This window comes from Cylas formicarius, unplaced genomic scaffold (assembly GCF_029955315.1).
Source record: "Cylas formicarius isolate icCylForm1 unplaced genomic scaffold, icCylForm1.1 PGA_scaffold_2__14_contigs__length_35257938, whole genome shotgun sequence".
Lineage (NCBI taxonomy): Eukaryota > Metazoa > Arthropoda > Insecta > Coleoptera > Brentidae > Cylas > Cylas formicarius.
In genome coordinates, this window is record NW_026844319.1 from 5,531,776 (window position 1) to 5,549,441 (window position 17,666).

At 37.6% G+C, this 17,666-nt stretch overlaps 1 protein-coding gene across 1 annotated transcript; it reads right to left on the reverse strand.

Moving 5' to 3' along the window:
* Positions 1–5,360: 5,360 nt before the first annotated feature.
* Positions 5,361–7,481, reverse strand: LOC132698308 (uncharacterized). The gene is given in 3 exon segments (XM_060664301.1): positions 5,361–6,323; positions 7,244–7,283; positions 7,285–7,481. Coding segments are annotated over 3 exon segments (1,008 nt in total). The 5' UTR covers positions 7,434–7,481; the 3' UTR covers positions 5,361–5,504.
* Between the last annotated feature and the right edge of the window lie 10,185 nt (positions 7,482–17,666).

The window sequence follows — 17,666 nt, forward strand, 5'->3', positions numbered from 1 at the left end:
CTTTCTTTCTCATAAATTTTTCCAGAAAGAGAAAAAAAATTCCAAAGTATTGATATTTGTATTATTTACGTCATTATATTTTGAGTTACAAAAACTTGTATAAATATATAATGATACTTATAAGTCAATAAGTAAATTCATTTATATATATTTATTAATTTATTTAATTGAGGTTTTATTGTTTAATATTTTAGTATTATAATATTATTATAATTATTATTATTTACAACTCAATTGTCAGTTGTGTCATGTTGTGTCCTTTATTATTACACGCTATACTCAACTCGGATCTCTCTGTCACACATTTCCAATCGCGTTAAAATTAAAATCTTTAAAATTCGCAAACCCCTATTAGGACCAAGTTTTTTGCAGACAACCCTATATCACCGTGTTCGCAATAAAACAACGCTTATATTGATATAAAATTTTTTCTATTATCCAATCGAGTGAAGGTAACTGGCATCGACATACCTGTTTATACCTGACAACCCAGTAGTTTGTCCAGGTAAATAATAGGCAACCCAACGACTGCACATTCTATACGTTTCATACTTTAAGTCAGGGTAAAAATTTTCTTATTATCTTGATGTTGCAAAAATAAAAAAAAAATCATTTTATTTAAATAATTAAAAATTGTCTGTCCAGGATTTTTTTAGGCAACCCATTTTTAACATATTTTCTAACATACTAAATTTGTTATAAAATATGATTCATTCTATTATCAGCTCGGTGAAGATCGTTTTTAGTTCGGATCTTAGACTATAACGCATTTTATTCTATCATAAACACGTCGGACGATTCTGACGTTGGGTATCTTCTTGAAGTAGATATAGAATATCCTACAATACTTCACGATATCCACAAAGATCTACCTCTATGTCCGGAACGTTTGATTCCACCAACGGGTCAAACAAAACAGCCGAAATTATTGACAACATTGTTTGATAAAAAAAACTACGTAATACATTATAAAAATCTCAAACAGGCTCTTCAGTTAGGTTTACGTGTTACAAAAATTCATAAAATATTACAATTTAACCAATCTCCGTGGTTGAAAACCTACATTGACCTAAACACACACTTGAGGCAGCAAAGCAAAAACGAATTCGAAAAAATTTTTTTAAAATTAATGAATAATGCCGTTTTCGGCAAGACTATGGAAAACGTTCGGAAATATAAAGACGTTAAACTGGTAACAAGTTGGTCGGGACGATACGGTGCAAAGAGTTATATTTCAAAACCAAATTTTCATAGCTTAACAATTTTCGACAATGACATGGTTATCATTGAAATGAAGAGATTGAATATTAAATTTAATAAACCCATTTACGCTGGTTTTAGTATTTTAGAAATTTCAAAAACATTTTTATACGATTTTCATTATCATTATATTATACCAAAATTCGGCAAGGATGTAAAACTCTTGTATTCAGATACAGATTCGTTAATATATAATTTTTACGTTGACGATATTTATAAATGTATTCGAGAAGATATTCATAAATTTGACACTTCTGATTATCCTCCCGATAACATTTATAATATTCCTTTGGTTAATAAAAAAGTTTTGGGATTGATGAAAGACAAAAACAACGGTAGAATTATGCACCAATTTATCGGATTAAAATCTAAAATGTACGCGATCAAATTATATTATTCAAATGTAGAACGAGAAAAATCTTCTAACAAAAAAGAAGTCGAAACTATTAAAAAAGCCAAAGGTATTACCGGTTCGTCATTAAAAACAATCACTTTTGAAGACTATTATAATTGTCTGTTTGATAAAACTCAAATGTATAAGAACGAACATCTGTTTCGTAGTAAAAACCATGAAGTTTTTACGGTAAACCAAAGGAAAATTGTTTTAACACCGTTCGATCATAAGAGAGTGGTTAATTATATATTTACTGATACATTTCCTTGGGGATATAAAACAAACTAAATTTTATGTTAAAAAAATATTCACTTGTTTTAATTAATACAATTTCATAAGCAGCAAAAACTCAACAATTCTAAATAAGACATTATTAAAAGGTAAGAACCTATTTGTTTTCTGTAGTCATAATTTAATACAATTTTTTTTCGCAGCATTCTAACGTCGAGTCACTGAAAATTTGCGTTAAAGTGTTTAGTCAAGTACGAAGCAGCAGCAGCCATGAATAGTGATCGTTACGTAACAACAACCGAAAAAAAAGTGAAACACGATGTTTCGGAAAACTCCAAAGTCTACTACTACTACTATAACGGTACCAAGTACTGTAATAGCTGTAACAAATCTTTTTGCTTTTGTGAAGAATCCATTAAAAATCATCCAATATGTAATATAAAATATTGTTCGCAATCAACAAGTCGTTCGAACAATATAAGTTTATATTGCGACGAAGTTATTCCATCATCGTCGTCGTCGTCGTCGTCGTCGTCACCACCAGCGGCCAAAAAAACAAGAATTTAGAACATACCCTATAGAAGAAGAAGAAGAAATACGTTGTGGTGTTTAGCAAATTTATATCCGATGTCAATATTTTGTAAATGTTTTCAATAAATCATCAATTTTATAGGTGCACATTTATTTAATTGTATTCACCTCGACAACCTTTTTAGATATTATTTTGTTTTCCATTCAAACTTATCAATGTAAATGTTTTAAATAAATCATCAATTTTATCGGTGCACACTTATTTAATTATATCGACCAGCGCGCATACACGACGCGATAACGTGCCGGCCCAGTTACGCTAAGGGAACAGCGCGCGTCGGCGGCGGCGTTTATCCGAAGGTTCGAGGTTCGAATCCCGCCCGCGAGACATCGGCGGTCGCTTTTTTCGGCTCTCAAAAATTTCTCACCCCTGCACCCCCCCCCCCCGTAGTGCCGAAAAGGCACTACGAAATTTATTTTTTCTACGAACCCCTTTTTTTACCGGGGTGCAATTGCCAAAAAGGCACTAGCGACTATGACGTCATAAAATGTTTTTAATCAGTGACACCACTTTTTCCCCAAGGGGAGGCGCCAAAAAGGCACTATGACGTCACACCTCGACACAGGTGTAATTACCTTACCCACCCCCAGGGGTCCCCATACACCTGTGTAAACCCTAATGGTGACAGTTTCCACTTCTTCGGCGTGACCTTCACTTCTTTTACATGACCCCTTACGAAGAACTGGCTTTGGTACACTGCTGATGGAAAATGCCATCGGTGACCTTGAATCGTCACAGTCCCGCGTTAGAATAACTACTGTGAGAATAACTACTGTGACTTGAGGCAGCTGTTTGCTATAATTATAAATTTACTACGTCTTTGAATGAGAGAGTCTCCACTCTCGGGACTGATTTGAGGCGGTTGTTCGCTATAATTATAATTTTCTACGTCTCCGAACGAGATTGTCTCTACTCTCGTGAGTCTCCACTCGCGTGAAGGGCTTGAGGCAGCTGTTCGCTATAATTATAAATATTATAAATATAATATTATAAATATAATTATAAATATTCTACGATCATATACTGACGCTGAAGCTTCTTCAGACGAAAGTACATATGAGGAATCGTACGAAACCCCTTTATCGGAAACTGAATTATCGAGAAATAGATTCTCGGCCGTAGAAAGACATTTGAAAAAACTAAGAGATGATAATCGCGACTATGATAGACTATTTGGGGTACGCTACAAAAGTGAAGACGCAGAGATGTTTATCGGGGACTCGGAAATAAAGTTTGTTTCAGGCAAGGTTATTTTGTATCGAAACGATCAAAAAATTGGTGAATATGACGGTTCTGTGCCATTGTATGATTTACTTTTTTTTAAATATCCGAAGGCATTATTACTATACCCCGAAAAAATTCCTAAATATGTCTGTGATATATATACAGATATAATATTGAAAACAAATGCAATTTATCAGAATTACACAAAGAGGAACGGAATAAATAAATCCAGAACTCGCAAATTTAATGAAATTATAAAGCCGCTTTTAATAAAAAAAGGAATTTATAGCATTCAGAGAAAGGACGGAAAAGGTTTAAAAATGAAATTAACAAAAGAAATACTGGGGCAGAAATCTTTTAACAATAAGAAAAAGGAATATGTATATTGGAAAAAAGTACCCGAGCTGATTGCGAGATTACGTTTGTTGTGGGGATCTAAATCTGCTGGACATTCGGGTCATGAAAATGAAATTTTATCTATTATAGAAGAATTACGCGAGTAAAAAATAATTTATTAGGTTTAAAAACATTTTCTCTATTTAATTAGCTTTAGTAGGCTTTTGAGTATGGCAGGAGCAAATACGATTGATAAATTTGGACGCCGTAGAGGTTATGATAAACCTTTGATCGGGGGGCGGAATGGTTCATTTAAACTGCTGCTGATAGATGGGCACTTCGATGCCGGGGGTAAAAGATTATCAAATGTTGCCCCTCCGGCTCACTCTTTAGATGCTGTAAATAATAAATACTTAGAGGTTCGTTTGGAAAATATGTTTAAAACAATTATAACATTATTGGGAGACTGTATTAAATCGGAAACTAAACAATTCGATGAGATGATAAACAAGAATTTTCAAAATATTGGAGATGCAGTACGGAGAGGTAAAGAGCTTTCTAGCAAGATTGCAAAGCTAGAAAGAGATATGTCAGAAGGTCCGTTGGTGATGGTTATAGGGTACCGAGCCACTAAAAAACTACATAATTCATTTAATTAAGGCCGGTCCAGACACTCCGTTTTGCACAACGTTTTGTCTCCGCAGTTCAAGACGTTGCAGACAAAACGTTGCGTGTGGACCGGAAAACTGCGCAGTTTTGAGTACGTCGGGAGGACTACACAGTTGCAGCGATAACTGATCTCGTGAGCTCTGAAAACCGTGACCTGCGCAGACATGTCGTTGCGTGTGGACACTTACTCCGTTTTCCAATCCGTTTTGTTCCTCAGTTTTCTCTAATCATCCGACCATGGCAGATCTGCGGCAATGTTCTCGCGAGTTTTTGACGGATTTTATTTCACATTATGAAAGTTTTCCGTGCCTTTGGCGAGTTAAATCTAAAGAGTACAGTGACAGGGACAAAAAGGGGGAAGCGTACGAGAGATTGGTTGAAAAGTTCAAAGAAATAGATGTCAACGCGAGTAGGGAGACAGTGGTGAAGAAAATCAATTCTTTGAGAAGCGTTTATCGCAAAGAATTGGCAAAGGTAAACAAATCGATTCGATCTGGGGCTGGAGAAGACGAAATTTACAAGCCATCTCTGTGGTATTTCGATTTGCTGCATTTTCTCAATGATCAGGAGACACCAAGGCCGTCGAGGAATACCATGGACGAAAGTGAAGAGTCTGTAAACTGCGACGAATCATCACAACTGGTAAGAAAAAAAACAACAAAATTTCCTATTATTACCTAATCGCTTTATTAACTGAAACATATTCTTTTATTTAATAGGTACAATCAGCTTTTACAATGTTTATTACAAGTGTCTACTAAAAAATTACAAGTACCAAATAATTATTTATGTACGCCATTAATTGTTTAAAGTTATAAATCTATCTTGCCAAGGAACAGACCCCTCATTGTTAAAGTACTCCTTGAAATGATCTCTGACCCCGTTAGCATTGTTCAACATGTGGCCTCTTGGTCCACGCTGTAGGTCGTGCACTAATTCTGGGTTACATCTTTCACCTAATTGAACAGTACATTCAGAAATATTTTCCTGATCCATACTTTCAGGAGGGGTGTAGTTTTGGGGGGACTTTCTCCGCAAAAAGTTGTGTAAAGCGCAACACGCAAGAACTACAGTATCGACGTTGTGCATCTTTAAATTAATACTTGTGTGGAAAATAAGAAATCGGGAAGCCAAAATGCCGAATGTGTTTTCAACAACACGCCTCGCCCTAGATAGGCGGTAATTAAAAATTCTTCGGTCCCTTGTTAATGTTTCTCGTCGATATGGTTTGAGAAGGTCTGGACGCATAGCGAAGGCTTCATCCCCAACAAAAACATATCTTAAAACTCTGTTTGAACTTCCAATGGATCGGGGTTTTGGAATTTTTAACTCGTTGTTAACGAGTTTTTCATAAAATTGAGTGTTATTTATGACTCCTCCATCTGAGATCCGACGGTTTGTTCCTATATCACAATACAAAAACTCGCAATTGGCATTGGCTATTGCCATAAGAACAACACTGTGTGTTTTTTTGTAATTGAAATAATAGGACCCACTTCCTTTAGGTGGCACAATTCTAATATGTTTTCCGTCAATTGACCCTAAACAATGAGGGAACTGCCACATTCTTTCAAACTCCGCTGCAACTTCCATCCACTCCTCTTCAGTCTTGGGAAACTGAAACAAAACAAAAAAAGAAGAAATATTGCAAGAGTTTCATCATTGAAAATTTGTAAAAATAATAAAAATATGGAGATCAATAATACATTTATTGTTTAATATTTTCAGGTGGAAGACGATGTGCAAGAAACTGTTATTGACAGTGGGCCCAGTGAAGCTGCTACTACCCCTGCTACTCCTGCTTCCGAAGCATCTACGAGTACTTCCCATTCTGTCAATACCTCGCACAAGTTAACTCGTAACAAGAGGAAGACTGTTGGGAATGATGATGGCACAATTGAAGTCCTGCAGGTGATAGGGAAGAAACTGGAATCGCTACAGGCAGATGATGCATTTCAGGTATTCGGAAAACATGTGGCTAATAAACTCAGAGAAGTCCCGAATTCACAAAACATAATTGCTCAGAAACTAATTTCCGACGTTTTATTCGAAGCTGAGTTGGGTACGCTTACCAGAAATTTTCGAATTGTTGACATGAAAAGCCAGCGACAAGATGATTTTGGTTCAATGAATGCCACGAATTATTGGCCTCAACAGAATACGCCACATCAAATCAGAATGCAACAAAATCTTTCTTCACAAGTTGGACAATGCCACTCCTTCTCGCAGCAGCCGCAGCCTATGCCACATAACTACGCCCCAGAACAAATACCTCACACTCAGGAGTATGAAACAATTGGGAACATTCCGGCAGTTTCATGCATCATCCCACAGCAAGGTGAACAACATGTACAGACACGCGCCCACCAAGCCCCTGCCCACTCTCCCGTTGGAACCTACTTGTCATCATTTCAACCAAACTGAAGTATACTTGCGTGCATTTCTATTGCTTACCATAATAACTTTTCTACAATAATAAAGTTTATAATGTTCAATTAAATAATAAATCGTTTATGGAAAATAACAATATTTCTTACCTTCAAGTAATCCTTCTTCAGCACCTTGTAGATAGCTTCATATGTCTTTGTAACTTCTGCCGGTTGCCAAAAATCTTAAAGTTGCTGTTAGCCTTTCATGTGGTGATATTGCTGCTCTCATACAAGTATTTTCTTTCTTGATATGCGGTGTCACTAATTCCAATAAGTAAATATACGTGTCCATGTCCATTCTCAAGTAGTTTCGCCAATCATTAGGTTCGTCACGTAATTCACTCAATAATCTTGTATGGGAAAAGTCCCGCCTTTTTAAAAGCCATTTCCGTGACCATTTTGAACGAACGGTTCCTCTGATGTGTTCCAATCTTTTTTTTTTTTACAATACAGCAGGCGAAAATTGACCACAGGAGAACCTCCTCCATGGCGATATCACACAAAACTGAGCGGAAAATACAAGACTGCACCGTCAAGACTGTACCGTCTGGACGCTCAAAGTTGCAACGGTTTCATTCCGTCTTAAAACTGCGCGGATTTAAAACGTTGTGCAAAACGGAGTGTCTGGACCGGCCTTTACATTATTGAAGGCGATGATCGAATAAATTTCCATTATCCTCAAAAGGTGAGAACTATATTCGTCTCTCATAAAAAAGCTCCCGTTTTAATAAATGCCGACTATACTTCTTTGGACAAAATAAGAGGGAAATGTCTAAAGGAGGGTGATTATATTCAGTTCAAAGCCATCCCTGATGCCGACACTGTATATATAACTATCGTATCTGAATATCTGAAACAGACTAGTGATACAGCCTAACTTAAGAAGATCTAAAACAATTATTCCAAAAGAAAAATAATGGGAGAATCAGAAAATAAAAAAATGGTTCTTCTTAATGAACTATTTAAACCGGCACGCAAAAACTTCGTTCGTAGACATACGATTATCAAGGGATATGGAGACCTATGGCAAGCTGATTTAGCTGAAATGCAACAGTATTCTAAATTCAACGACAACAATAGATATTTTCTCGTAGTTATCGATTGCTATTCAAAATTTGTGTGGACAAATTACCTGAAAAACAAAACAGCCTTAGAAGTTCGACGGAGCCATAAAAAAATTAAAAAACAAAATATCAGTTTTATATATATATATATATATATATATATATATATATATATATATATATATATATATATATATATATATAAACAATTTTCAGGACCCCATTTTGTCAGCAGGCCTAAACGTTATGCCTGATTGATTTAATAAATATTGTAACACATTTGTCACGAGACATATTAAACCCGTTTTTTGTATCCATACGGGTAGGAGCTGTGATTTTCTAAAAATCGCCGTTTAAGGTTAACCGGTTGATATAACTTCGTTTCTTCTTTATTAATGACATCTAGTTTCGCTGTTCTACGAATATTGGAAGAAATTAATGGGACCGGAGCTTTCGACTTGTCCAAAATCATATTCTTTATTAGTTCGAAATTTATTATCTGAGACGCCGCGTAATTCAAGCATATCCCCTTTACTTTACATATTACGCTTTCTTCCCCTGTCGTAGGTGAAAACACAACATATGCGTAATTTTTCGGGCCCCCACTTACAAATTCTGAAATGAAAGATCCGGGGTCGTATTCCTCGAATTCGTCGGTGAGATCTCCAATAAACTCGCCAGTGGGGGGCTCGTATTCACCGGGTTTTTGAATAAAAATAACGGAATCTGTATCGTAATAGAGTACCCTTTCACCTAGCTGGTCTAAATAACTATATAATTTTAAACGAGCCTGTGCGGTTGTATAGGCCGCAATACAAACATTTACTGACGAATGCGAATCGAAAACTTCATCGGAAATCTCATAATTTACTAATAAAGTCTCTTCGTTTATGGGTTCTAAATGATTGACGTGCAAGCATGGATTTATTAACATTTCAAATAATTCAGAAGCAGTGTCTATAATTTTGGTTTTACCTACATTTTCCATTTGGGCAAATTTTCCCCAAAAACTATTAAGATTTAATTTAGCTAAAGATCTCAGCCCCGGGTTCTTTTCGATTTTATTCGGGTTTAGAGTAATACCCTCTTTTTCAAAAAACTCTCGCAAGTAATTATTTTTATCTTCGTCAGAAGAAAAATGCGCAGGCCAGCCGGATGCTTCTTGTTTTATCTGAATAAATTTATTCATCATGTCCACGAATAGTCCTCCAGATTTTGAAAGTGGATCGTACTGAGATACTTGATAAGACCAAATCTCGAAAATATTTAGAATTGTATAACCTCTTTCTATAGCTTTTTTAAGCTCGTCACTGACCCATGTCCCGAAAAGACTCCTTTCTTCTTCAGTATGTTCGCATCTGTTTTGGTAAAACTTTTCCCCACATGTCCGACATAAAACAAACATTAACTTATTATTCATCTTTGTAGGTAGTACGGGGTGGTACAGATTTTGTGGTGGTAGGATCTGGCATTTTACAAGCCCTTCTACCTCATTAAAATTTAAATTTTTACAGTCTTCGCCAGCAATCACTTTTGGATGCCCGATCGGGAATTTTCCAAATTTACAAATATATGGATAAAGTGAGCACACATCGAGGTACCTGATTTTTTCATCATCTTTGATTTTATAGTACTCCGAGGTGTTTCCTGTCCTACCTCCGTAAAGAGCATCCCTTGGAATTAAAGGAGTATTTTTTAACAAAGGATGTTGGCTTAAATATTCGTATGGCGCTGTATTATTCGATAAAAACTTTTTAAAGACACATTCCCACATTATTATGACTTCGTAACCGGCATTTGTTAAGCGATCTATTTTACAAGTAGTAGCCTCGAATCTGGAATTCATGGTGTCGTAAGGATTATTTTTATTTATTGGTTCGTTTTTTTTATTTTTGTAGCATACAGGATGTCCGTGCCAAAAACAATGTTGAAATTCGAAAATTTCGTTGTTTTCCGGGCAGAAACCATCCACTTTGGCACCCGCTAAGACGCTTTCTTTCCCATTTAGTGCGTGTAAAATTTTTATACCCCTTTCACATTCTTCCCAAAGTAGCCACATCATTGCTATTTGTGAAACCTTTTCCGAAGCTCGATAACCTCCTTTAGGTATAATTGCTATAGTTTCTGGTTTTAAAAAATTCCTTCTAAAAATCTTGCTGCAGCAAGATGCTATTGTTGAACTTTCTAAGAAAGGGTGCACTGTGGTGGTTTCAATCAGTGGCGGTTCCTCCATAAGTGCACATGTGCACGTGCACCCCCCAAATTTAATGCCCGCTCGGAAAAAAAATTATTTATGTAATTATATCCTACAATTCTCTTAATCCTATTTATAAAAAAAAACGATTCATCAAAATTCATAAAATTGAAATTAATACATAAAAAACTAGGAATTTCTTATCGGCCGTCACCGCGACCGCCGCGCCGGTATAAATCATTGTATAAACAAAACTCCAAACCCCCTTTGCCAGCAGCCGATTCCGCCGATCGTAAAATGCTTCGTTCACTGCTCATGGAACTAATAGATCTGATTGGTCAATCATCCGCCGCCCGCACTCTTTGTTTCCCGCGGCGGTCTACCGATCTAAGCTGACCCGTGTGCACACGTAATGAGTGCACTTGTAGTTCGCGTTTGCAAATATAATAGCCGATGACGCGTGCGTGTTGAAAATTAGTATTCGAAAAATAGTTTTAAAACTCTGTTAAAATGACGGACAATTATAACGTGCAATATTTAAAGACAATTAAATTTTCTTCTCTTCCATTGGAAGAAAAAATTAAAATTAAAAGTGTTGGACGTCCCAAACCGAATGTGTTAATTATTAATACAACTAAATGCAAAAATCGAGAATATAAACGTACTTTTAAAATAGAAATGTATGAAAAAACTGACTGGTTGTGCGGGTGTGATGTGAGTAATAGTCTCTACTGTTTTCCATGCTTATTATTTTCAAGCGATCAGGCATCAGATCCATCAGAATGGACAAAATCCGGAGTAAAAGATTTAGTTCATTTATCCGAAAAAATTAAAAAACATCAGAATTCTAAATCACACTTATCTGCCAAATTAGGATTTAATTTATTGGGAAAACAAGATATTAGACAGCAATTAAATAGTGTCTATCGTTTAAGCATAGAAAAACATAATGTCCAAGTAAAAAATAATAGATATGTTTTATCAAAAATTATAAACTGTGTAAAATTTTGTGGTGCGTTTGAACTTGCCCTCCGCGGACATCGCGAAAAAGAAGATTCTGTAAACCCTGGTATATTTAGGGGACTCATTAATTTTTCTGCTGAACTGGATATAGCACTGAGGGATCATTTGCAGCAAGCCACCATATTTAAAGGAACATCAAAAGACATTCAGAACGATTTATTGGAATGTATGCTCTCTGTTTGTCAGGCACATATCAAAAAAGAAATTGCGGCATCAAAATTTGTATCTATTATGAGTGACGAAACCAGTGATATTTCAAATATTTTTCAAATGGTTATAGTTTTCCGTTATACATTACCGAATGGCAGCCCCGTTGAGAGATTTTGGACATTTGTAAAACCAAATGAACATGATGCTGTTGCCTTAGCTGGCTGCATAGAAGAAGCGTTAAATTATGTTTTAAAAAATCCGGATCAATTAATTTCCCAAAGTTATGATGGAGCAAGCGTCATGAGTGGCGCTCAAGGTGGTGTTCAAAAACTTATTAAAAATAAATTTAAATACGCTCATTACATCCACTGCTATGCACACCAGTTAAATTTAATAATGTCTCAGGCAACAAGCATAAATACAAATGCACGCATTTTTTTTGCCGAACTTAGTGACATTACTAATTTTTTTTCAAATTCACCACAAAGAGTTGCGATACTGGATGAAGTGGTTGGAAATAGAGTTCCAAGTGCATCTGCTACCAGGTGGAACTTCAAAATTAGAACTGTGAATACCGTATATGAAAACCGGAAGGCACTTATAGAGTGTATGGAAAAAATACAATCCACATCCAGACAATCCGATACAATCACGAAGGCAGGCGCACTTTTAAGATTATTGTATGATCCTAAGTTTATTTTTTGGTTATCCGTTTTTCATCGAATAATGCCTCACGTCAATATTTTATATTCACAACTGCAAAAAAGATCAACTGATTCGGTAACCGTAAAAAGATGTATTAATGAATTTGAAAAAAATATACAGAAAGAACGGGAGACAATTCAATTGACAATTGAATTAGCAAACATGGATGAAAGTCAAACTAGAAAAAGAAGAAAGACAGAAGAGAGGCATTCTTATGTTTCTACGATTGTGCAAGCCAAGGAAGTATGTGATACTATACTTGCAGAAATCAAAAGAAGATATTCATTCACTGGCCATTTGGAAGTAGCGCACTTATTTTCAGTTGAAAATTTCGAGATATTTTCAACTAATTTTCCCACCAAACACTTAAATTCAGCAATTATGATTTTTTCTTTTCTGAACAAAGATAAATTGAAGACGGAACTGGAAATAATCTACAAAAGATCAGATTTTAGAGAAGTTTCAGGAGCAGTCCACCTACTTAAATTTTTAGTTGAAAATAATTTGCAAACAGATTTCTCAGAGACTTTTTCAGTACTACAAGCAATTGTTACGATGCCAATGACAACTGCAGAAGCGGAACGTTGTTTCTCCACATTAAAAAGAATTAAAACTTTTCTTAGAAGTACAATGGGTAAAAATAGGTTGACTGCCCTCGCAATGTTATTCATTGAGAAACAAATGATTCAAGAAATTCCAAATTTTAATGAATTAGTGATTGAAGAATTTATCTCGAAGAAGGACAGACGTATTGATTTTCAATTTAAAACGTGTTTGTGAAATACAAAATCTTTGATAAAAACTATTACTTATGTACATAAAAACATTTTTTTTTGCGAGGCCAAAGTTAGTACTCATCGGTGACAGCAGGGTAAGTTATTTATTATTATTTTTTTAATTGAGATATAGTTTTCTATTATTGATTGGCCTTTGAATAACGCAAAAAAATTTTTCGGCGTCGTCGCGTGGCCGCCAATTTTTTGATTTTACGTTGTGCACCCCCTAAATATGGAACCACGCGCCGCCGCTGCCTCTCCATGTAAAGGATAAAGAAGACTGGAGACGCTACAATAACAGCGTTGACGGCATCATCCTGGACGATCTAGACTTCCCCAATTGGAGTCCCCTCACCTTACTCAAACTACTCGATATGGAGACGCCCATCACCCAGAACATCAAATACGGGGCAACCAGAATTCAAGCAGGTACACCCAGGATAATTTGTGTAAACCACGTGGATCTGTTCTGGCCCAAAGGGATACACACGGAAACAATTAAAGCCTGCGAAAGACGAATAACAATTGTACACATAGAAGCACCACTCTTTAACTACCGCGCCACAACACCTGACAACCCGATACCTCAACACCTACCACCAACACCAGACAAACGAACAGCAAAAAAACAATCAAAACCGTGCAACCTGTGCAACAACCCAACAACCTAAGAATTCTGTTGGAAATGCAAATACGACCTAACACTGGAGCTACAACAACTCGACATTGAAGAAAACGAAAACGGACCCACCACGAGCGCATCCACCAAAAACCTGGAACACGAAGCCTCCGACTGTGGTTATTGTCAAATGAAAATGGAAAATGTATATTTTTACCATGTTCATACTTTAAATCATAGATGGGCATTACAAAATCAACGTTTCACATAATTTTTTAAAAGTATTTATACAATTCAAGTTCATAACATTTTTTTACCATCGACATAATTTATAACGCCTATGTTTAAATAATTTATATACCTATCTAACTATTTCAAATAGATAATTTCCAATTCATTTCTCGGAATATTTTGATTTTTTTTAATTTATTATAATAATAAAAAAATTGGAATATCTGTTCAGATAAAAAGTACTTCACATCATTTCTTAAAATAAAATCTCAAAATTCCCCAAAGTTAATATACTTAAAACGAAAAACACTTTTATACTTCATTCCTTTCTACAAAATTTATAAACACATGATTTTTCTAAATATATTAATTATTGTCCCACATAAAATTTTTCTACAAAAAAAAATTAAACAAAATAAAAATTTTATATATAAACGCACACCTTTATAAAAGTTCAAAACGATATCAAATTCTCACCCCATCTCCAACCGGTCTCTAATTGAATTTTAATGACCTTTTCCATATAAAGGAAACTACCCTTCCAACTTTTATTTACCACCGGTGACAATAAACGCGAAACATAATTGGACAGCCATCTCCGGCGCCATAAAGAACGCGAAGATAAAATACAACAAGGCCAGGTCCGTGAAGGACGGCATCAAGGTGTTCCCAGAGACCACCGAAGACTACAGGAACTTAATCAAGTTCTTAAACGCCCACAATGCGGAGTACTACACGTACGCATTAAAGGTTGAGAAAAAAACCAAGATGGTCATAAAGGGCCTCTTTAAAGAACTACCCCTCACAGAGATCGAGGAAGACCTGAAGGCACAAGGTATAGAAGATGCAAAAGTAGTTCAGCTACTGAAGAAAAAGAGGGGAGACAAAGGAGAGAAACTGGTCTCCGAGTTCTTCATTGTGACGACTTGCAATGAAAACATAAAAAAGATTACAAACATTTGCTCCGGAAAGGTCACGCTCGAGGAGCCAAATAAAATCAGTGAGGTACCGCAATGCCATACGTGCCAAAAGTTTGGCCACGGCCAAAGTAGATGCACCTTCCAACACAGGTGCGTCAAGTGCGGCAAGGACCACCCCACCCGGGAATGCACCATTCCGTCGGAGCCCAAAACGGGGAACGTGAAGTGCGCAAACTGCGGCGGCCCCCATGTAGCAAGCTACAGGGGTTGCCCCAGCGTCCCCAAGACCGACGCACAAAAGAGGAGGGAAATTCAAAGAAAACAAGCTCCCCCCACGAGGCAAGAACCACCACAACCACCCAGACAGGCTCCTACTCAACAACCAAGGCAAGTCACGCCGCAAATTCAACAACAGGACATTACAACTATCCTGGCGTCGCTACAAGCCATTTTACTGAGATTAGCCCCCCAGTAAATGGCCATACAAATCAAGCCCACGTCCTTGAGAGCGACAACGTGGAACATACGGGGCATACGGGCCAACAAAGCCGATATCGAAGAATATCTGGCAGAATATGACGTAGACATACTAGGGCTACAAGAGACACTCATAAGAGGCGGGACGAACATCAGATTCCACAACTACGTCATATACAGAAAAGAAGCCCAAACGGAAACGCCCGAACAAATACAGGAATCGCGATACTAGTGAAGGAATCACTAGACCACGAATACTTAGGGATTCAAGACACCGGACTGGACGCCATCACCGTAAGAGTGAACATGAGGGACGGAACCACGCTCAAGATCACCACTGTATACAGGCAAAGTACTGTCAACATCACGGCAGAAGACATAGCTACCCTAATGATGGGAAGAGAATCCCAAATAATAATAGGAGATTTCAACAGTCACGTCAGAAGCTGGAACAGCAGGCAGTACTGTCCAAATGGAAGAACATTGGAAGCCGAGGTAGCAAGAAATGGGGGAACGGCCATCGGACCGGACGAGCCGACCCATTATCCCGACAATATAAACAATCGCCTTGATGTGATTGACATAGCCATAATCAAGAACCTGCGAATGCCCTACGCCATAGCAACGATGAACGAAGGACAGTCAGATCACATGCCAGTGATGCTGACACTAGGGAACGGCGAAGAAATAACGGAAAGCAAGTACAAGGTAAGAAGGACGGACTGGAAAGCGTTCAAGGAGAAATGCGCACAAAGGATTAGCCTGGCAAGAAGACTCGTACCGAGACAAGACCTGGACGAAAAGATCGCCACCCTGGAAGGCACGATCCTGCAGGCCTATGAGGACTCAACGACTACTGAAATACGCAAAAAAGACAAAAGAATAGGCGAACCACTCCCTCCACATATCGACAGGAAAATCAGAGATCGGAGAAGACTCAGGAGAATCTATTGGAGAAATAGAACTGAGCAAAACAGAATAGCCCTGAACCGAGCATATAAACAACTGAAGGAGATGCTACGCCAGCACAGAAACAGACAATGGAAAAAAAAACCGAAGAACTCACAACCGGAGACAACACTATGTGGAGAATGCAAAAGGTATTGCGGAATCCCAGGACCACGATTCCACCAATACATGGGGAAAATGGTCTAGCATACACCAGCTTAGAAAAAGCGGAAGCATTCGCGGACTGCCTGGAGCGCGAATGCAGGACAAACACCGAAGAAAACGAAGAAACGGAAGAAATAGAACGCAAAATGGCCAGACCAGCAAGGGAGGTTAGAGAACAGGATGACAGTGAGGAAGTCGCTGATCCAATAACCCCTAAAGAAATAGTTGCGCATATAAAGAACTCCAGAACGAGAAAAGCTCCAGGACCGGACCAAGTGACCAACATAATGTTAAAGAACTTACCAAGAAAAGGTTTCGTGGCAGTCACCAATATAGGCAACGCAATCCTCAGGCTGAGGTACTTCCCCGACGCCTGGAAGGAAGCCTCGGTGACTATGATTCCCAAACCAAGAAAAAACAGAACTTTTCCACAAAATTACAGGCCTATCAGTCTAGTAAGCAGCATGAGCAAGATCATCGAAAGAGCTATCCTCACAAGAATTAAGACCTTCACGGAGGCAATGCAGGTATTACCTGAAGAACAGTTCGGGTTCAGGGCCGGACACTTCACCGAAATGCAACTTCTAAGACTCGTCGAACAAGCCGCAGAAGGCATCGAAAGACAACAAGCAACAGGATTGGTATTACTAGACATAGAGAGAGCCTTCGACCGAGTCTGGAAACAAGGACTCGTGGGAAAGATGAAGACCATAGGATACCCCAACTGGATCTGCAAACTGACGGATTCCTATTTGAGGAATAGGAGGATACAGGTGAAAGTAGGGCAAGAAAAATCGCAACCGAGGATCTTGGAAGCAGGAGTCCCACATCGCTCCCCATCTCTACACGATATTTACCCACGACGTACCGAAACTCCAAAGAACCGAACTTGGACCGTACGCAGATGATACAGCCTTATCATTCAGGACACCAAACGTAGATTAAGTAACGAGAAAAATGCAAAGAGCACTCGACGATTTGGAAAAATGTTGCACCAAATGAAAAATAAAAATAAACGCCAACAAAACGGAGGCAGTGCTGATCACGAAGAAAAGAACAAGACCCCGCGAAACACTCAACCTCAACGGAGAGGACGTCGAGTGGAAGGACTCCGTAAAATATCTCGGGGTGAAGATCGACAAAAAACTAATGTTTAAACAGCACATAGAAGACAATATAGCCAAAACCAGGGCAGTAGCGACTCAACTATATCCTATCTTAGGGAGACACAGCGAGATGAACCCAAACAACAAGGTCAC